We start from the raw sequence: 22,752 nt of genomic DNA on the forward strand, positions 1-22,752 counted from the left end.
TACAATGGTTCATAGTATTCTCTTATAATTATTTTTATTTCTGTAAAGTAGGTAGTGATGTCCTCATTTTCATTTCTGATTTTAGTTATTTGAATCTTCTCATTCTCTTTCTGTGTCATTCTAGCTAAAGGTTTGTCAATTTTGTTGATTTTTTCAAAGGACTAACTTTATTTTCATTGATTCTATTTTCCTATTCTCTAAGTCTGTTATCTTCACTCTAATATTTATTGTTTCCTTCCTCCTTTTAGCTTTGTGTTGACTGTGTTCTCCTTTTTCTAGTTCTTTAAGGTGTAATTTTTTTTTTTTAAGAGCTCAGCTTTTTATTGAACATGTTACTAAAGAGGTTTAGTCAAAAAGACCAAAGCCCATGTCATCACCAGACTCTTCAGATTCTTCTTTCTTTTCTTCCACTTACTTCTCCTCAGCTGGGGCAGCAGTGGTGGAGGGGGCAGGACCTCCTGCTAGTGCAGCACCAGCTGCTGGGGCAGGTCCACCTGCCCCCACATTGCAGATGAGGCTCCCGATGTTGACATTGACCAAAAGCCTTTGCAAACAAGCCTGGCCATAAAGGTTCAACATTTACACCAGCTGCTTTAATGAGGGCATTGATCTTATCCTCTGTGACCGTCACCTCATAGTCATGCAGGATGAGGGCTGAGTAGATGCAGGCGAGCTCCAAGACGGAGACCATGGTGCGGGCCAGCTCTAGGAAAGGGCTGCCAGGCGCAGTGCTAGTCGCCGGATGAAGTGAGGGCCTCACCCCAATGCAGCCTTAGCTTCCTTGGAAGGACCGAGCACCTTAGCAGCAGCTGAGGAAAGGGCTAAGGTGTAATGTTAAATAATTATTATTATTTTTTATTTTTTGGCCGCATCATGCGTCATGTGGGATCCTAGTTCCCCGACCAGGGGTGGAACCCATGTCCCCTGAATTGGAAGCACGGGCACCAGGGAAGTCCCTAAATTATTTATTTAAGATGTTTCTTCTTTTTATTTTTTTATTAATTAATTAATTAATTAATTTTTATTTTTGGCCACGTTAGGTCTTTGTTGCTGCACACAGGCTTTGTCTAGTTGTGGCGAGCAGGGGCTACTCTTTGTTGCGGTGCACAGGCTTCTCATTGCGGTAACTTCTCTTTGTTGCGGAGCATGGGCTTTAGGTGTGCAGGCTTCAGTAGTTGTGGCACACGGACTCAGTAGTTGTGGCTCACAGGCTTTAGAGCACAGGCTCAGTAGCCATGGTGCATGGGATCAGTTGCTCCACAGCATGTGGGATCCGTCCGGACCAGGGCTCAAACCCACATTCCCTGCACTGGCAGGTGGACCTTTAGCCACTGCGCCACCAGGGAAGTCCTCTTCTTTTTAATGTAGGCATTTACTGCTATAAATTTCCCTCTCAGCACTGCTTTCATGGCATCCAAGACATTTTGGTATATTGTATGTTCATTTTCATTTGTCTCTAAGTGTTTTTTAATTTCTTCTTTGATCCATTGGTTGTTTGAAAGTGCATAGTATAATTTCCCCATATTGGTGAATTTTCCAGTTTTACTTCTGTTATTGATTTCTTGTTCTTTTCTATTGTGTTTGGAGATAATATTTTGAATGATTTCAATCTTTTAAAATTTACTGAGACTTTTTTTTGTGGACTGATATATTGTCTAGTTTGGTGAGTGTTCTATGTGCACTTGAGAAGAACAGGTATTTTCCTGTTGTTGGGTGGAATATCCTATGTATGTCTGTTAGGTCTAGTTTGATTATAGTGTTCAATTTTCTTTCTGTTCTATTTCCTTATTAATCTTCTATTTAGATGCTTAATACATTATTGAAAGTGGGATATTGAAGTCTATATTATTATTCCTTCAACATTTTCACCATATATTTGGGAGCTCTGGTATTTGGTATGTGTATATTTATAATTGTTATATCTTCTTGACGAATTGACCATTTTGTGAATATATGTTCTGCTTTTTCTCTTGTAACAGTTTTTCAATTAAAGTCTATTTTATCTGATAGCAGATAGCCGCCCACATCTCTTTTAGTTACTCTTTGCATGGGATATCTTTTTATATTCTTTTACTTTCAACATATGTATGCCTTTAGATCTAAAGTGAATCTTTTTTGACAGCATATAATTGGATCCTGTTTGTTTGTTTTCACTCATTCTACCAATCTCTGCCTTTTGGTTGGAGAATATAATCCACTTACATTTAAAGCAATTACTGATAAGGAAGGACTTACTTCTGCTATTTTGCTATTTTCTATATGTCTAATATCTTTTTGTCTCTCATTCCCTCTACTACTCCTTTCTTTTGTGTTTAGTTGATTTTTGTAGTGAACTTTTTTGATTCACTCCTAATTTCTCTTTGTGTATAATTTTTAGATATTTTCTTAGTAGTTATAAAAGGATTACATATAACATATTAAATTTATAATGATCTAGTTTGAATTGATACCAACTTAAACAGCATACAAAAACTCTGCTCTTATAGAGCTCTGTCTTCACCCCTTTATGTTAATGTTGTTACAAATCACATCTTTATACACTGTGTGCTCAATAATAGATTTATAGTTCTTAAAATGCATTTTCTTTTAATCATGTAGGAAATAAAAAGTGGAGTTAGAAAATAAAACTACAGTAATGCTGGCTTTCATGTTTACCCATGTAGTTACTTATACTGGAGACCTATATTTCTTCATACAGCTTTGTGTTACTACCAACTGTCCTTTTATTTCAACTTGAAAGACTCCCTTTAGCATTTCTTGTTGGTCACATCTACTGATAAGGACTGATAAGGAACTCCCTCAGCTTTTATCTGTGAATGCCTTAATTTCTCCCTCATTTTTGAAGGATAATTTTGCCACATGTAGAATTCTCGATTGACAGCTCTTTTTCTTTCAGCACTTAATTATGTCATCCCACTGCCTTTGGCTCCATGGTTTCTTACAAGAAATAGGCTGCTAATCTTATTCAGGATCTGTTGTACATAATAAGTCACTTCTCTCTTGCTGCTTTTAAGATTCTCTCTTTGTCTTTCAGCAGTTTGATTATGTCTCAGTGTCTTAATCTGTTGGGCTGCTATAGCAGAATGCCATAGATTACATGGCTTAAAAACAACAGAAATTTATTTCTCACAGTTCTGGAGGCTGGGAAGTCCAAGATCATGGTGCTGGCAGATTCACTCTCTGGTGAGAGTCTGCTTCTGGTTCATAGACAGCCATCTTCTCACGTGTCCTCACATGGCAGAAGAGGCAAGGGAGTTCTCAGAGTTCTCTTTTATAAGGGCATTAATCCCATTCATGAGGGAAAAGCTCTCATGACCTAATCACCTACCATAGGCCCCACCTCCTAATACCATCACATTGGGGGTTAGGATTTCAACATGAATTTGGAGAAGGTGGGGACACAAACATTCAATCTATAGCACTTAGTATGGATCTCTTTGAGTTTATCATACCTAGAGGTCATTGAGCTTCTTGGATATGAAGATCCATGTCTTTAATAAAATTTGGCGAGTATTCAGCCATTATTTCTTCAAATATTCTTTCTACTTCTTTCTTTTTCTCGTATCCTACTAGGACTCCCAAAATGTGTGTGTTGGTACATTTGATGGTGTCCCATGGGTCCATTAAGCTTTGTTCACTTTCCTTTATACTTTTTATTTCTGTTCTTCAGACCTTCATAATTTTAATAATCTTATCTTCAGGTTCATTGATTCTTCTGCCTGTTCAGATCTGTTGAACCCCTCTAGTGAATTTCTCATTTAAGTATCATACCTTTCAGCTCCAGAATTTCTATTTGGTTCCTTTTCATAACTTGTATCTCTTTATTGGTATTCTCATTTTGTTCTTTATTTTCCTACTTTCTTTTAGTTCTTTGACCATGGTTTCCTTTAGCTCTCTGATCATATTAAAGATAATTGATATAAAGTCTATGTCTTTTTGTCCAATGCCTGGATTTACTGCTTCTTTGTATGTCTTGTGACTTTTGTTGAAAACTGAACATTTGAATATTACAATGTGGAAACTTTGGAAATTAAATCTCCTCTTCCCCAGGATTTGCCATTTTTGATTGTCTCTTTGAAGCTTCAGTCACCTATGGTTTAGTGGCTTTTCCAAATTATTTTTTTGAAGATTATATTCCTTGCCATGTTTTGTTGTTGAAGTCTACATTCCTTTAGCTTATGGTTAGCTAGTGTTTTGACAGAGATTTCCTTGAATATTAGGAGCTAAAAACAAACAAACAAGCAAACCACCTCTCCTAGTCTTCACAGATTAGCTCTGTGCTGGGGCAAGCTGTTTAGCCTTAGCCTTCGCTTCTTGCTTGTACCAAGTCTAGAGATTAGCCAGAAGTGGAGGCTTAGGATCTTCTCAGGTCTTTTCTGAGTATGTGTGTGATTTTCTAAATTCCCCAACATACTTAGAAACTTCCATTCTTTGGCCAGCTTGCCACCATCATCTTGGATCCTCCACATCTACTCCACAACTCTTTTGTTTTTAGCTGCCTACTTCAACCCAAAATTCCAGCACCTTCCAGCTCTCCAACGCAATTCTACATCAAGCTCTGAGTCCTTCACAGGTCAAAATGCATAAAGAGACCCTGATAAATATTTGTCAGTCTCCTCAGGGTCTGTGTTTAGCAGCACAAAGAACTGGCAGTAGCTTTGGCTCTGTAGATTTTGGGGGGTTTTTGGTTTTTAATATAATTCTTTTAGGCAGAGTACCTCTCCCACTATGGAAAGAGAATTTTCCTTCTCTGTGGAGCGTGTTCCATGAGTCATGGGAAGGGCCTGGTCTCCCATTTGCATCACTAACTATAGCAGGGGTGAGCGACTTTACCATTTCAACATCGGCTGGAAAACTAATACTAAATTAGCCCACTCAGGAGCAAAGGCAGAATTTATTGCCAAATACCTTGGCTGCTCTGGACATCTCTGTGTTCTTGCTTTGAAGGAATGACTAGGAGTCTGGAGGCAGGCTTCTGGATTTGTCTCTACTAGAGTGGGTTGAAGTTCCTTACATCCTTATTCAGCTCTGCAGGAGGGAGCTGAGCAGGCAACTAACCCCGGGTGGCCAGTTCCATTGACTGGGCTTCCTCAATCCTGGGTACTTTGTCCCTATGTAGGTGGCAGGAGATGGGGATAGGGCCAGACTTCTTACAAACTTCCCAGCGGTCACTGACATTTCTTGAAGGAGGCAGGGGTTGTCAGATGAGTTTTCTGGTCTGGGTCACCAAGATGGGGTCTGGAGTATGTGTCAACCAGTAGCCTTTGGGCTTCACTTTCAGTCACGAAACAGCCTCCCCTGCCCAGGTTTCATAGATCTGTGCCTGTGTGGTGTTGAAAATCAACGTGGCCTTCAGAAAGCCTAAAATATTACAACTTGTGTACACAGGAGGATGCCCTAACCTACCAGCACACAAGAGCATTTTTAAAAAACATTAAAATGTTTTAAACTGTGAAATTTCCTAGATTCTCAGTGTGTTAAAATTGGAGATCTACGAGCTAGGCTGACCCCAGCCCCTCACTTTACAGATGATGAGACAGAGGTCACGAGAGGGGAGGCCTTGCTCAGGGTCACCCTGCAAGCCAGTGGCACGACCAGGACTGCCCCAAGTCCACCCACTGCCCTCACCGCCAGTTTGGGGATGAAGGTCAGCACATTCTCCTTTTCTTATTCTTGCTTCTCCTCTTTTGAATTCTGTGCCCATGTTCCTTCTTATCTAGTCCTACTACCACTGCCTTAGTTAAAGCTTCTTGTCCTCTTGCCAGGATGGTGATGACAGTAATAATAATATTAATGATAGCAGCAGCTGACACTGATTGAGTCCTTATTGCTCACCAGGCCCTGTTCTAAACTTTACGAGTATGAACACTTTAAAATCTAACAGCCCTTTGAGGGAGATACTAGTATCACTGTCATCTTATAGATGAAGAAACTGAGGTACAGAAAATCACAAGGTCATAGAGCTGGTAAGTGGTGGAGCCAGATTTGAATTTGGGCAGTTTGACTCTGGAGTTCATGCTCTCAACCATTTTATTAAACTGCCTTTAGGGGATATTAGCATAATGGGTAACAGTTACTACCCCATTTTACAGACCAAGAAACTGTCTTGGTGAGATTAAGCAAGGTCACAAGGCTAGTAAGGAGCAGAGTTGGTTCTCAGACCAAAGCCCTGGCTCTTAAACACCAGTTATACCTCTTCTTGTCATCATGACCACCCTGCCCCCATCAAACTGACAAAATCTAAACCTCCAACAGGAAGGCCAAGAAACAGTATTTTTAACAAACAAATTTAAGAACAACTGGTGTCAGGAGTTTGGGATTGACATGTACACACTGCTGTATTTACTATGGATAACCAACAAGGACCTACTGTATAGCACAGGGAACTCTGCTCAGTATTATGTAACAACCTAAATGGGAAAAGAATTTGAAAAAGAATAGATACATATATATGTATAACTGAATCACTTTGCCGTATACCTGAAACTATCACAACGTTGTTAATCAACTATACTCCAATATAAAATAAAAAGTTAAAAAAAAAAAAAAGAACCCCTGGTATCAATGGTATCAAGATTAAGGGACTTTGGAATCAAACAGTACAGAGCGTGGGATCCTGGGCCTATCACTTTAACCCCTTTAAGCTTCATTTCTCTCTTCTCTAAAACAGGAATATTAGTTCTTTTAAACCATAGCTAGTATTTGTCACCTGCTCACTGTTGCCCAGGCCCAGCGCCTCACATGCAGTTTCAACTGAACACAGTGCTGTCCCACCAGGTTGTGGTGGCAGTTAAATGAGATAACACCAAGTGTTGACCCGGCACGGGCTCACGCTCAGCAGGTAATAGCTATAATCTTAGCCATGATGATTGCTCTTCGTCCACTTTGTGTCTTCTCCCCTCTGGTTAGGAAGATCCTCACAGTTACGATGTGTGTCTTACTCATTTCTGTGTCTGACCAGGGTCTGGCTCGTAGCCGGTGTCCAGTCAATCTGTAGAAATCTGTTGACACAAAGGCCGAGAGCATGTCCTCAGCTTGCTTCCAATCCCTTAATGATTTTTTGGCTGAAATGAGCCTCTTGCTTTTCATTTTGTTCCAACTGTTCCCAGTTCTTCCATGAACCTGAGCTATATATGCTTCAGTGATTGTGTTTTTGCTTTAGGGATCAGGGACAGCGTAGGGTGGATTTTTGAAGATTTTGCAGACGAGGATGGAAAACCCGGGCAGCTTGGACCAGCCACTGTCACAGTGTAATGGAAGATGTGAGCTGACACACTGGTGGCCAAGGTGGGCAGTGATCTCTCCAGACTTTTCTGTCTGCATTTGAAGTCTCATGAGGCTCATCACTGTGGCTATGGGAGTGTTTCTCTTGATGTCACCCATAAAGTGGGGTGACCACTGCCTTCCTACATCACAGGGTCACTGTGAAGATCAAATCAAATGACCACATGCTTGTGGAGGCTTTTGCTAACTGTAAAGCTCTGTACTGGGGCTAGACCTTGGTCAGGTGGGCGTTTGGTTCTCAGTGAGTTGCCCCTCCCCTCGGTGGAGACGTCCCTCTCCCAGGACCCAGGGCCTTACCTTCTCATTTTTCTCTCCTCCTATGCCTCTGTTCATTCAGCTCAAGCCAGGCTGGGCTTTCCTGACTTGCTTCTGGATTCTTTCAGACCCACCTTCCTTATCTTTGCCCCCTTGCTTTCAAATTCTTAGCTGACATTTTAATTTTTCTACAGAAACCAGAGTCTTTGCAGCATTTCCATCTTACTTTAGTAGTGCACTGTGTCTGCTGGTAAGTCTTATTTGGCAGTCCTGGCTCATGGACCACTGCCTGAGCATGCAGCTGTCTGATAAGCTCTTAGCCATGTGGGGGAGGTCGTCTGTTCCTGTCTTCATCACACACATGCAAGCCTCCTGTCTCCCGGAGCATCCTGTCACATTGCTTGTCCCAAGCCAAGATCTCGCCTTTCAACAGAACCTCATTCAATCTGTTTCCTTACTGACCTCATGTCATTTCATCAGCATGATCTTCTGGTCCCTTAGTGGCCCTCTGAGTCACTCCAGCTGATGGGATCTAACCCAGAGTTCTGAGGAATTGAACCTGCTGCTGGTGCCAAGAATTAACAGGCAGGGAGCTGTGAGTGGGATTTGTGCCTGGGACACCTCGGTATAGACACAGCAGGTCCCAAAGGAGGATCTGTTCCCTGCCAGTTGCCCTCAGAAGTCCTGGGCAAAGCCTTGAAGGGCAAGGATCACTACTGTCCAAGTAGGGGGACCAACTGTCCCAGCTAGCCTGGGTCCAGGAGTTTTGCAGGGCACAGGCCGTTCAGTGCTAAACAGAGAAAGTCCTGGTCTCCCCATGTCTGGGACAGTTCAGCCTCAAGAGGACAAAAGCGGGTCCTTTCACTTCCGATTTGGATTTGAGGCCCCTCCATTGATTTTTCTCAACTGATGAGGGTGTGAGCAGTGGTTTTGCCTGAGCTTGAAAACTCTGTCCCTGTCCGGGTGAATGATGACAAGAGGCAGGCCCAGGCAAGCCCTTGCTGGCCCTCAGCAACCTGCCTGATGGTGTGGGGAAGTGAGACTCATACATGGGGAGAACGGAGAAAGAGCATGTCTGTTTTAGCTAAGGTGGCAAGGATCCATCAAGACAAGAGAAACCCTAGGAAATAATGATACAGCCCATTATCAGGTAAGTTTGCTGTTGACCAACAATGCCCATATATGGGGTCCTGCAGAATGTACAAATCAGACCTTTTCTTCAGGTGAACATGGCGGGGGAAGGATTTGGAAATGCGTCCTCGATTTAATGCATCTGCTTCTGAGGCCCCTTGCTCACCCGCCACCACTCAATGCATACACGCATATGCACGCACACACGGCCAGCCTTTCCTCCCCTCCTGCACATCCCCTCAGGTCCTTGACCCTTGCTGCTCCTGTGCCCAGACCATGACTGCCACTGGGCTTCCAGATCCCCAAAGGGAGCTGAGTCTCTTGGGCGATGAATTTCAGCCCTAACAGCCTCGCTGGCCTCACAGATGTCCTCATGTAGCCCTTTGGTGGCTGAGGGATTGCTGTATCTATCCCCCTGCCCTAATCATTCCAGGAGCAAGTACCAGATAGCTAGGGACAGCCCCTGTGCCCCAGAGCCCGCTAGAATTATTCAAACTGGCCAGTCCTAAGCCTGCTTACCCTGCCTCACCCATCCTTCCCATGGAAACTGCAATAAAGGCTCTTGCCCAGTTTCCTCTGCTGGCTCTGTCCTGACTGGCCCTGGTGTTACCCCATGTGGCCCTGCAAGGCGTGGGGTGCCTCCTGTTTCTAGGGATCTGTGAGTGTAACAGTCTTCTTCCTTTATGACAGTTGTTTCTATGTCTGCATGTCTTATCCTTCCTGACAAAACAAATATCAGGTAGCTTTATCATAGTCAGGCACACACCTAAGCACTCACTGTACATGGATCATCTCATTAAATCTCAGCACGGTCTGTGAAGTGGGTGCTATTATATTTTGCAGATGAGGAAACAGAGACCTGAGTACATGCAATTAAAATAACAGAGGCAGGATTAAGAATTCAGGCATGCCAATCTGAAAGGCTGCACTCCCAACCTCCACTCTGATCTGCCTCAATTATTATTGAGTAGTTGCCTTATTATTATTATTACATTAGCAGGCAGGGGCAGGGCAGTCTGGTGTCCCCATGAGCTCCCAAGTGAAGGCAGAGGTCAGGTGGGAGAGCTGAGCCATGTCTCTGGTCCTGGTCCTAAGCAGCCCCACTTGAGAGCTATAAAGGGCCCACGGAGGAGCTGGACCCTAGGTGGGAGGCAACTTTCTGGAGTGACCTCTCTTGATGGATTTGAAGGGCCCTGGGGCAACCCCTGCCTAGAACTCTCTGTCCAGTGATCTGTTTACAATCACCCTCTATCCCCACCAACTGTCAGTCAAGGTTTTAGGTTATGAGCAACAGACACCAGCTCTGGGTAACTTAAGCAACACTGATTAGAAGACTACTGGTACATTAACAGAACTGATAGAGAACTTAGAAAGCCGGAGTAAGAATCATTACACACCAAGAGGAAACTGGTGGCTAGGAACACAGCAAATTCACCTTCAGGAACAGTGTGATCAGGAGGCAACCTAGCACCCCGTCCCTGGACTCTCACTGTTGTTACTCTCATGTTGCTGTGTCTTTCTGACACTGACTCAAGATGCAAAGCCAGTGGGCACTTTTGGGGGTGGTGGATATGTTCACTGTCTTCATTGTGGTGACGGTTTCATGGATCTCTACATGTGTCAAAGCATATCAAATTGCACATTTGAAATATTTGTAGTTCATTATATGTATTCTTACCTTAATAGCACTATTTAAATAATATAGTCTGGAGAGAGCCCTGGTGCCTAAAGCTGGGAGGTGGCAGGGAGGGGAGTGGAAGATGAAACAGAGAGTGGGGGGCAGAGGTCAACAGACCAGATTCATGTAGAGGCCAGACTGGCCAAGAGAGGCAAACCAAGGCTCCTCTCCCCAGCTCTTCTGGAGGGTCCTAGACCTCTTGCTGGGTCGTGGTTTGTCAATAGCAAGTTAAACTTGTAGCTGATGTTAGCTTTGATGAAGAAACTACTTCTTCTTCCTCTTTAGGCCTAGCTCTCTGCTCCTCTAACCATCTTTTACTCACTGAGCCTCAGTATGGGAGGAGCAAACTCCCTTCCTTTAGGAGTGGCATTGAGAAAAGTCTCAATGGCTAGAACTGTTGAGGGATAGCATTGCTCAAATGGGTTGCCCTGAAGCAGATAGTGAGGCATGAATTTGTAGCAAGTCATTTATTTAGCTCTTAGGGGACATAGGTAAGGGGATGGGGAAGCAGGACAAAGCCTGGGGCCCCTCAGACAAAGGCCTATGAGGGCAGCTTCTGCCGATCCCTCAGGGAAGTCTGGAGTGGGAAGAACACCTCAGATGTCCCAAGCTGAGCTGGGCTCGCATACTGTGGCCCACCACCCCACCCGCTGGGAGAGGAGGAGGATGCCTACTTCCAGGCACGCCCTGCATTCTTCACTCCAGCAGCCGAGGGCAGCTCCCCCAGAAGAGGTGCGAGTGCTGCTGTGGGAGGTGGACAGGGGCCCAGAAATGATGAAAGGTGCTCTGGATGCAGCACCAACCCTGTCCATGACAAGCCAGTGTCTCCTTCAAATCCCAGCAAGTCCAGGGCTTGGTCGACAGAGGTAATGGAAAGGCAGCCTCATTTGGAGGAAGGTGAGCCTTGGCGCCCAGAGACCCCAGACTTAATTATCACACGATTCTTTTACTTGGCTGTGTGCTTTCAGCCTATAGGGCAAACCAGGCTTAGTTACACACATCTGACACATTCTTCCACTGCTCCCGTCAGAGGTATGCAGAAAGATCAGTTTTCAAAAAGTGCTACACCTTCGATTTTAGTCTGACTACTAATTTTGTCACACTACTATTATATTCTGCTGGAGACATGTGGAGTATCCGCCTATCGGGCCAGTGGGGTGGGAGGGAGAGCAGGGAGAGTGTGAGGGGTCAGTGCTCAGAGTCAGCTGACTGGTTTCACAGGCAGGACCCCGTGCCGCTGCACAGAACAGAACGTGGGGACTGGAAATGCGAAGACTGTTTAGTCCACAGGGCTCATTGTACAGATGGGGAAACTGAGGCCCAGAAAGGAGAGACTCTCCATTCCTTTAGCTTATATTTACCCAGCACCTCTCTGTGCCAGGGCTTGCACCAGAGCCTGGGAACAGAATGCCAGGATGCCACAGATTCCGACCTTTTAGCTTTTCACCTTGAAATAATTATAGATTCACAAGAAGTTGTAAATATGGTACAGAAAGGTCCCAAGTGCCCTTCACACAGTTTTCCCCAGTGGCAACATCTGGAATAAAATTACAGTGTAATATTAAAACCAGGAAACTGACATTGGTACAAGCACACAGTGTTTACATGTACTAATTAATGTGTGTACAGGGGGGTGTGTGTGTGTGTGTGTGTGTGTGTGTGTAGTTCTAGGTACTGCTATCACAGGTATAGATTTGTGTGCCCATCATACAATCGAGACATGGAGCTTTTCTGTCACTGCAAAGGAGCTCCCTCTGTGTTCCCTTCATAGTTGTCCACACCCGCCCCCCCCCCCCCCCCCCATTCCTCGGCCACTGCTAAACTACTTTCCATCTCAGACCTTGCTTTTAGGAGGGAGAGAGATGCAGATACAAATCTTGGCAATACGAGGAATAGTAAATGCCTATATATGTATAGGAATGAAATAATACCATGACATTTGGGTGCAGTTAATGTCACACTCCTGAGGGTGTCTAAGTCAGATTGAATCCATTGAAAGGGGACCAGAAATGGGGTAGTTTCAGCCATTAAAAAGAATGAGGTCGCACTGAATTAGCTGACGTAGAACAATCTTCAAAGCAGACGACGGAAGGCAAAGGACAGAACGGTACATTCTGGCTTGTGTGTGTGTGTGTGTGTGTGTGTGTGTGTGTGTGGCAGCTCTGTAATCAAATGTCATGTGTACATACACAAACAAACACCACTAATGGTATCACCTGTGGAAAGTGAGACCAGCGGCTGAGGAGGGAGGGATACTCGCTCCTTGTCTACTCTCTTGTGCTATTTCAGTTTTCACTGCGTGCGTGACTTGCTTTTATTAAAAGGAAATGGAATCATTTTGGATCCTCCTTAAGCAAGGAGGAACGTATCCTGTTTATTCGTATCCTCAGATCGCCACATCCTTGCTTTCTCCTCTCCCTTGGGTTTGCAAAAGGCCCTCTAGGGACTTAGCAGTCTAAAAAGGGGGTTGTGCAGCCTCTAGTTGCCATGGTAGCTGTTGCTCCTGGTGACACAAGATGCAGGCCTGGCCCTCCCAGCCCTGTGAGCAGGGGGCTTGGAACCCCCACACCACCCTGGGTACCGGATGTTAAAAAAGATGTCTCTACCAGTGCTAGCGTGGGATGAGTCGGCTGTGTGATTTCAGGAAGACACTGTGTTCAGTGGTCTGCACTGCATGGTGTACGCTTTCTAAAGACAAATGTTCTTTACCTAAAAACATCTTTACGACTGCCTAGGAGCACCAAGCCCCATTCTCCTCCCCACTGGGATAATCTGGTTTAACTGCCTCTACTGGTTTCTAAACACAGAGTCTGGTTTAGCGGTTGTCTTGGGGGCAGCCCATTCTCACACCAGGGTCCCCTCCCAGCCCATTCAGCTTCCTCTCTCAGACCCGGAAACAGGGAGAATTGTTTATTGCTTCTTAAGGGGCTGGAGAACCCTTATTGACCACAAGAAGAAGATCGAGCTACCTTCCAGTGGGTGGGGCTCATGTCAAGATAGCTTTTGTTCTTTTCTGGTGAGTCAACGAGAGCAATAAATGACATAAATTAATTTCTTAATAAACTATTGTGATACATTAAATTCCCAATAGGTTCTTCTGCTTCAGTTCAAGTGTGTGTTGATAGAATAAAAGTAAAATGCAGTGAGAACTAGAGGAGAGAAGTAAATTAGCTCTCTTGGGGAGGAGTGGGCTGGGGAAGGGAATTTTTGTGGTGGCCCTTGAAGGTTGGGTAGGAGTTCACCAGGTGAAGAAATGAGAAGGTGAGCTATCATATGCTTGGTGCTAAAACCAGGGGCCTGACTCTGACCAGAGATTTTCAGAAATATACCATGCTTCCATGGCCCCAACCCGTCTCCATCTCCAGGACTGAAGGCATATGTTCAGGTGAACTCAGAGCCTGGAGAGAGGCGATGCTGTCTTGTCAGCTGACCAGGACATGTTCAGTCCAGATGGAGCCTGTAATACGCCGATGTGGACCGAATTGCCAGATACTCCACTTCTCTTGTGGAACCAGTGTCCTGGGAACAGGCCGGGGCTGCTGCCCTAAAGTAAGGCCTTACCATTCATGCTGTGATTTCTGTGGGTGCAGACTAGACAGGGTTAAAAGACTGGGGAGAAAAGAAAGGCAAGGCAAGGTGGAGAAAGCAGGAAAGGCCAGGCAAGTTTGCTTTGGTGAAGGTCTCAGGCCACGACTCACAGGGGGAACATGATTCACAGACATCCTCCAAGGCCTGATTATTCGAGGCTCACATTTACTTCCTCTGGGACTCCCAAAGCCTGATGGTTCTTGGCACCTCTCAAAAACAAAAGGCAAAAATAATATTTTAATTTTCTCCAACAGAAAGTCTGTGTTATAGCTACTAGCCTTATTCCAAGAACCAATTCTTAGGAAATTGGATTAGGACATAAATTTACAGAGTTCCTGGATCAGCCCAGGATTCTTTTTCCACTTACGCCACATGTGCTCCACCCTGCCTTCTTCCTCTTTGCGTCTGAGATGCAGAGCCCAGCCTCGGGTTTTGCAGTCACCCCCTCAGTGTGGAGGCTGGTGGAAAGAGCCGCATTAAGGAACCAGGGCTCTAGTCCCAACTCCACCAACTCCTGAGATACCGCCAGGAGACCACATCCACTCCATGGGCCTCAGCTTCCCCATCTAGAAAGGAAAGGTTGCACTAGATCTTTCATAGAAAAAAATCTGCATACCCATTTTTTAGGGAGGGGAGTCAGTTAAAATTTTACCCACATAACTGAAAATTAATTTAAAGTGTTTGGAAGCCACTGGAATAAATCATCTTCAAGGCTGTACCCAGACCTAATTTCTGTAAGTCTCTAGACTTCTCCACGCTCAAAAGTGGAGGTAGAGTGGGGAGGAGGGAGGTGGATTGGCTTCAGCCAGGTCCCCGCAGCAAACCTCCCACCGTTGCCCTCTTTTTTTTTTTCTTATTTATTTATTTATTTTTGGCTGTGTTGGGTCTTCGTTTCTGTGTGAGGGCTTTCTCTAGTTGCGGCGAGCGGGGGCCAGTCTTCGTCGCGGTGTGCGGGCCTCTCACTGTCGCGGCCTCTCTTGTTGCGGAGCACAGGCTCCAGACGCGCAGGCTCAGTAGTTGTGGCTCACGGGCCTAGTTGCTCCGCGGCATGTGGGATCTTCCCAGACCAGGGCTCGAACCCGTGTCCCCTGCATTGGCAGGCGGATTCTTAACCACTGCGCCACCAAGGAAGCCCCCATTGCCCTCTTTTAATAAAGGACTGTGTGTCACACATGTCACCTGTCTCCTGGGCTGAATGGTGGTGGCACTGGCAGCGGGCTCTTGCTGCACATGTTTCTGATGGCTGGAGCAGTGAGGGGGTCTCCTGTGCTAAGGATGCAGAAGGGGGTGGGAGGGGAGTGGGGTGGCTGAGGAGGAGAGGCTCTTGCCCAGCCACCAAGCCCTGCCCCACCCTCTCTGGAGAACAGACCACTCCAGGAAGGAGAAGGGAAGGGGCCTGAGATCATGTATCCAGTATGACCCACTGGAGTGTGTACTTGCGGTGTCTCAGTGGAGTCACACAGCCTCATGGGGGTAAGTCTGAGCGTTACTGAGTCCAAGCTCATACCGCTCGCTGCACGACAGGCCAGTCAATCGAGAGGCGAGGCGTTGTGGCAAGGAACAGCGATTTTATTCAGAAAGCCAGCAAACGAGAAGACAGTGGACTCGTGTCCCATAGAACCATCTTGCCCAGGTTTGGACGCTAGTTCCTTTTATAGAACAAAGAGAGGGAGGTGAGGAGGTAAAGTAAAAAGAAGGCGATCGGTTGTTGGAAATATTTCCTGGTTCCGGCCAGACTCCAGAGGGGATGTGTTAATTTCTTCCTTCCTGCAACCATTCACAGGTGGGCCTGTTGGTGGTGGTGGTGGGGTTCCTGTGAGCTAAACAAAGGTATTTTAACTTAACACTCAGGCATGGGAGGCAGAGTTCCTGGAGAATGGGCCATTACGTATACTTTAAGCTCTAGGCAACATCCCTTTAGTGATTAACTTGTAGCAGAAGGAATACAGTACAAAGGTTAAAGTGAAAGCACCATCCCAATATGGAGTCAGATTTGTTCTTCCCTGTTTCAGGAGCAGTCCCTTTCTACAGGTAAGCAAAGTGAGGAACAGGGAGAGGAAGCACACTGGCCTCAGGCAACAAGTGGTGAGCCCAAAGTGCTGATTCTGGGGGCGGTGGGGTGGGCAGGACCATCAGGGTCATGACCCCTGGGTAAGCAGGTGGGGCCACATGAACTCACCTATTTCTGCTTCAAGAAGACTAGTCAGGATTCTTTTTCTGGGACTTGGGAAACAAAGCAGGTGGTTGAGAATAATCAAAACGGCCTTCTGAATGAGTGAAAATGAACTGAGTGTCTCTTCTGGGTCAGGTGCTTCCGCATGGAGTGTTTCATTGAATCCTCACAACCATGTGCTTTGGTATTCGGGGCAGACACCCCTCACCCCCCACCGAGAACTCAGAGAGGGTGAGGGGGCTGCCAGGGAGGGCAGAGCTCCAGCCAAGGCCAGCCCTTCTCACTCACAGGTCTTGTTCCCATCAGGGGGCCCGCTGGCCACACTTGCCAAACAGCTGATTGTCCCACGTGAGTTCCATGAGTACAGTCAGCCCCTCCCTCCTGTCCCTGACCCAGTGCTGGGTACGGAGAAGATGCTCAGAACCAGAGCATGAGTGTTTTCCAGCCTATTTTAAAGTATTTGAAGCCACTGTTGTGAACTGCTCTCCCCCACCCCTTCTTCCACCTGTGTGCTCCTGTGTGCCAGAAAGGCTTCCAACAGCTAAAGGGAAAACAAGTCTTTCCCTTTAGCAGGAAACTATACCTCAGTGGGGTCCTAGGAAAGGAGCACTGTGCTGGGAGTCTAGTACTGGAGCAACCGCAAGCCCACTGCATGCTTCAGTTTCCCCATCTATGCCATGAAGGTGCCTTTGGTGAGCCTTAAGCCCTCTTCAGGGCCCATGACCCCTGACCCTTTATGGGTGGAGCTTCCAATCTCTCCCAGGAGCAGGGCCAAGAAGGAATCCCTGTCTAGGTTTGCCATCCAGAGGCAGCCACACAGAGATCCCATCTCTGTGGTCCTTGCTGCTTTTCTACTTAAAAATAGTCCTCACTCAGCTTTGACTAGATCAAAGGGACACACTGCTGGAACTTGCTGGCCAGAGGCTGTCACTGTTAACTCTTGCCCGCTGGTTACAGGTGGATTATAGCAAGTCCTGTGGGGACATAAAGAAGAAATAAGGAATATAAGTTCTGTGAGGGCAGGAACCATTGATCGTCTATTTATCTCTTGGATGGCATAGAATATTTCTATGCCATAAAGAAGAAATGAGGAATATAAGTTCTGTGAGGGCAGGAACCATTGATCATCTATTTATCTCTTGGATGGCATAGAATATTTCTTGAAGGAATGTTTGAATGAAATAGTGAATGAGCAGAGGTGATTCCTACCTAGAGCTGATAGACTCGTTGGGGAGAGAGGAGATATATACACAAAAAGTTAAATAATGATCTAAGGACCGAGTTACCATGCAAAGCAATGGTATGACATGTTGCAAGACAGCATTTGTGGTGCAGGAACACAGTGTAACTAATTCTGGGCTGAGGAGAGCAGGAAGAGCCTCCAGAAGAAGTTGGACTTTGGGCTGGACCTTGAGGGATGAGTCCGGTTTGAGGGGTGTGGAGCCCCCAGATGCTTGCCCTGAAGAGGCAGTTCCTGCAAAGCTTCCGTGTTGGAAATGAGCAAAACATGCTCAAGCTCTCCAACAGAGGATGTGTCTCTGCTATGGAGAGAAGGGAGACTGGACAGGACTGGCGGGGCTCAGAGTGTTCTGGCCCAGGCTCTGCCCCTCAGTTTGTCTGTCTGACAGATGGAGGTCAGAATGTCTACCCCCCTGGGATCTTGTTGGGATTTCCTGGGATGTGTTTGCACAAGCATTTTGCGGTCTGAGCAATGTTTTGCAAATACTCACTGTAATCCCAAGATGAAACCTGTTGCTCAAGGCAGGCACAGTGTTTGCTCTCTCTGTGTTTTCCTCAAGCTGAGGGACGGCGACTCAAGGCCCAGGAAACAAACACTGACCAAATCAGTAACCGTTTATGGAGGTGCTACTGTGGGTGGAGCCCCACAGGGGATACAAGAGGAGGAAGATGGGTCCCAGCCATCCAGGGCTTAAAAAGGAGATAAGAAAAGCAGGTGAAAACTTAATATCCCCTGAGATTTTGTGTATCAGTTGAAAATGATAATAGAACTTGCTGGAATGATATTAGGTCAGCTTAACTGCCCTGTTTTCCATGAGAAGGTCATTTCAACCCCGAAGGTGTGAGACTGGGGTGGGGTGATAGGCCATATTCCATCTCATTAGCATGAGCCCTAGTGACATCAGCAGGAAAACAGAGCCTCTGCTTACTTTTCTTGGCCCCAGGGAACAGCTCCTTGTGAGCCTCTCTCCCAGACACAAGGTGCATAATGTGGGTGAGGTCAACTTTGATGGTTCTAAAAATGTATACCCCTGTGTCTGCTCTTACACTGTGTGCCAAGGCAGGGAGAACAGGAGAAAATCTCCATTGAGCAGAGGAGGGACTGGATCCTGAACAGGGGAGGTGACTTTCCCAGGCCAGACAGTGAGTTAGCCTGGGCATAGAAGCCCCCTCTCCTGATTAATGCCTGGAGCTGCTTTGGTTCCTGCTGACCCTGCTTAGAACTGGAGTTGGGCATTGGGAATGGTTGACTGGAGTGGGGAGATTCCTCTGTGGGATGCTGATGTGGCTAGTCTACTACAGTCATTCACTAAATATCGATGGAGTAACTTTTATAATCCAGGCACTGCTCTAGTGTTGAGATTCATTCAAGAATAAAACAGACACAAGTCCCCGCCCTCATGGAGCTTACATTCTAGTGGGAGAGGAGGCAGACAAAAAACAATAAGGAAGCACATTATATAGCACATTAGAAGATGATACATGCTGTGGAAAGAAGGGAGTAGAGCCGGATAATGGGGATCAGTAGTTTGGGGTGGGTGAGAGCCACCTTTAAGACAGGGTGCTCAGGGTAGACTTCATTAAGAAGGTGTGAGATGAGCAAAAGCTTGAAGGAGGGGAGGGAGTTAGCCAGGTAGATCTCTGGAAGAAGAATGTTCCAGGCAGAGGGAGTGGTCAGTGCAAAGGCCCTGGGGCAGAAGTGTGCCCGGTATGTTCAAGAAATACTGAGGAGGCCAGTGTGGCTGGAGCTGAGTGAGCAAGGGGAGAGCCCAAGATGAGGGCACACAGGTCATGGGGCCATGTCATGGGGAGGAATACGGAGGGCTTTGTAGTTATTCTCAGTGGGATGAGAAACCATCTAAAGGTTTTAAGCAGGGGAGTGACTCATCTAACTTACATTTGAACAGCATCTCCAGGGCAGCTGAATAGAGAACAGACTATAAGGGGATGAGGGTGGAACAGAGGGTGAGTTAGGAGGCTGTCCAGGTGAGCGGTGATGGTCCCTCTGGCTCGGGTGGGACCTGCAGAGGGGCAGTCAGATTCTATATCTATTTCTAATGTAGAAGTAGAAGCAGCAAGATTTGCTTGTGGGTTGGATGTCAGACATGTGGGAAAGAAAGGAATAGATGAGTACTCCATAGTTCTGAGGTGAATGGGGAAGGGGTCGTTTACTGAGATGGGAACAGCGGGTGGCTCAGAGTTAGGGATACCGTGAGTCCAGTTTTGGACGTGTTAAGTTTGAGATGCATATTGACATCCAAGTGGAGATGTTAACTGGCCGTTGGAATTACTGGACCACAGTTCAGGGCCAAGATTGGGGATGGAGACATGCATTGTTGATGAGCTAGCTGACAAGGACTTTAGTTTAGATAGAAAAGATAGGCTGAGCCCAACTTATAAAGGCCAGATAAAAGAATGGGATCTATCCATAAGTCAGGACACTGAGAAGGAGACAGTGAGTTAGAAGGAAACCAGGAGAGGGTGGGATTCTGGAAGTCAAGAGAAGACAGAGGTTCAAGAAAGAAAGAGAATTCACCTTCATCAGACACTGCTAAGGGCTGAGAATGACCCCTTGGCTTGGCCATGAGGACATTGTTGTTCATCTTATTAAGAAAGATTTCCTTGGGCGATAGAAGTCCGATTGGAGTGGGTTCCAAAAAAAAAAAAAGGGAAATGACGAAGTGGAGACTGAATATAAGCAACTCTTTCAGAAGGTTTTGCTATTAAGGAGAAACTGGGCAATAGCTAGAGGAAAGAGAAGAGGAAAATGATGCAGAAAGCAAGGAGATAATTGCAAGTCACAGTCCTTGAGTGGGTGAGGGGATGAGGACTCCAGGGCACAGGGGGCGAGGCAGCCGCAGGGAGGAGCACATGCAGGTGAGCCATCGTTTTCCCTATGGCTTGTCCACATCTCAGCTGCCTTTCCGGACTCATCCTGGCAGAGGAAAGTGGCCGTAGCAGTGTTCCCACCCTACAGCAAGCAGAGCAAATCCATGGGCTACAGACTCAGGTCTTAAAATCAGCCCAAAGAATCAACAAATAATATGTTGTAGGGCTGGAGGGAAGACATCATGCTTTTGACAAAAAAAATGTAGAAGAAAAGTGCTTTAAGCCAAAAAACAACCAGTTGGGAGTATGTCATGTAACGAAGCTCTGTGTCCCCTCTACAGTAAAATATGTCCTACTTTACCCAAGAAATGAGGAAAAGAGGTTTTCGCTATTTTTCCTTCCATGATGATGTTTCACTTTGTTACTAATCAGACTAAGGCAAATAAAAATTGAAAATATCATTTTTTGCCAAATGGACAAATATTTTAAGGGATAATTCTTAGTATTCAAAAATGTTCTGTTAAACAGGCATTTCTTAAAATGTGGGTGGGAGTGAAAAATTGGTTCAAGATCTTTGAGAAGCAGTTTGGCTATTGGCTGTAACCAAAATGCTTAGGAAATTTCATACTTCTTGGGCCCAGTAATTCCTCTTTTGGGAATCCAGCCTAGAGAAACCATTGGAAACTTGGACAAAGATTTAATAACAAGATTTCTCAAAAACTTGTTTATGGTAATGGAATAAATATAAGAAACTTAACTGTCCAAACATAGAAGACTAGTTTACAACATTTTGACACATTCATATTTAATAATATGGAGAAATGTTTAACATATGTTGGTAAGTGAAAAAAAGTTACAAAATTATTCCAAGTGAATTATTCAATCCCATCTTAGGGATTGTACATCCACTCTTTAATTATGTCTAGACTAAAAATTATGTATTGAATTATTTAAAATTTTAATAACCATATGTTTCTCCATATTTCTAGTTGCATTTTCTTCATACCAACTGGGCTGGTTTCATTTCTGCCCATTTTTATTTAAGTTCTTATTCTTTTTTTATGAATATTTTTCTTTCCTTTCCTTCTATGAGAATTCTTAATATGCTTAATGTCTATTATTTTCACTTCTTACAAAATGAATTCCCCCTATTATTGGTTTGATTGGCTGTCTTCTTTGCAGTCATTCTTTTGAGGTCTTTTGGAATACCAGCTTGTTGACTCATCTTGAATGGTGTGTGTGTGTGTGTGTGTGTGTTGTGTTGTGTGTTCAGCCCTTCTCTAGAAGTTCTGCGTTGCTTCCACCCAGCTTCCTGGTCCCCTCAGTTCAATATTAGCCTTACCTCGGTGGCCTGGGGCTCCCATCCAGGGAGAGCTGAGGATACCATGGGTCCAGTCACCAAGCAGCAGTTGTTGTGGTCCAGCTCTTGGCTAGGAGGCTAAGTACAAAATATAAATCACAGTCCCAGGCAATGGTCAGACACAGCTTTTTCCAGCCCTCTCCCATAAGCAGGGGCATGGCATGTTTCTGCTTCATCTCTGGTCAACAGAGATGTTTATCTTATTTGAGATCAGTTGGTCTTTTAAACTAAAAAAAATTTTTTTAATCTATCATTGCTTTGTGTGTGGTACAGATGAGGGGGCCTCAAAGAGTGAATGTAATACCATCTTAACCAGAAGTCCCAAGTCTCAGCTTCTTTTCTGACTCTGGCTTGTGGCTATGAAGAAGTGTCATTAGCATTTATGCCCACCTTTTGCTAACTGCTTCGCTTACTCTACTCCCAATTTTCCCCAGGTACTTGGGTGTCTCACATGTGCTCACGAGCCAGCTTGATCAAATTCCAACAATCTGGTGCCCCTGGAGCTGTCTACTACCTGGCAGCCCTCCTACTGGCTGTACTGTCCTAGCACCTCCCAGTACAGGGGTGATCTCCTGGACTTCCAAACATTCAAGACCCCCGAGTCCAAACAGTACTGGAGTCTCCTGCAGTCCCTGCAAAGAATTCCCTGCATTCCCTATCTCTTCAGAGAACTCAGACCAGAGTTCAAGGGCAGAGTTGAAGAACGGACCCGTGCTTTCCTCTCCTTCTTTCCAGATTTCACCCCCAAGCCCTCCACTTACAGTGTTCTCCTCAGTGGCCCCTTTCACACAGGTGACACTGATTTCTAGGAGACAGCAGTGAGTAGTCCTGAGAGAGATCTTAGTTCCCCTGCCCAGGAATTGAACCTGGGTAGCCTGGATGAAAACCAGGAATCCAAGCCGTTAGTCCACCAGGGGCTACAGGCTAGAAGCAAAGTGCCTCTGGCTCTTTCCCCCATTGAAAGCAAGAATGTTTCAAGGAGGCAAAAACTGCAAAATAGGTACAAAGTTTATTATTAGAGACACAGCCCAATGTATGGGAGAGCACACAGAGAAAGAGTTCATTTATTTGTCAGAAGCAAGGCAGAAATACACACCCAGAGAGAAAGGGTATGGCCGTCCTTCCTAATGAGGAGGAGCGCAGGAAAGAGGTGATTTAAATCGCTTACATAGGACAGTTCTTCCGGGTCTTTGTTTACCTTTGGCCAATTATCTG

General features: G+C 45.6%; 1 protein-coding gene and 1 pseudogene across 2 annotated transcripts in view; one reads left to right on the forward strand and one right to left on the reverse strand.

The window, feature by feature from the left end:
• Positions 1 to 284: 284 nt before the first annotated feature.
• Positions 285 to 794, reverse strand: LOC309654090 (large ribosomal subunit protein P1 pseudogene; annotated as a pseudogene). Its single transcript has one exon. The product of its transcript is annotated as a large ribosomal subunit protein P1 pseudogene (transcript).
• Positions 795 to 7,294: 6,500 nt separating this feature from the next.
• Positions 7,295 to 22,752, forward strand: part of LOC309654721 (NADPH oxidase 5-like) — a gene marked incomplete at its 3' end in the record, with an annotated part of 43,384 nt that continues 27,926 nt past the window's right edge. The window contains 3 exon segments of the mRNA XM_082449137.1: positions 7,295 to 8,062; positions 8,066 to 8,161; positions 8,163 to 8,263. Of these exon segments, the coding sequence (XP_082305263.1) occupies positions 7,817 to 8,062; positions 8,066 to 8,161; positions 8,163 to 8,263 (443 nt within the window). The 5' untranslated portion in view covers positions 7,295 to 7,816.

The sequence above is a fragment of the Balaenoptera physalus genome (genome assembly GCF_965194825.1).
Source record: "Balaenoptera physalus genome assembly, chromosome: 2".
Lineage (NCBI taxonomy): Eukaryota > Metazoa > Chordata > Mammalia > Artiodactyla > Balaenopteridae > Balaenoptera > Balaenoptera physalus.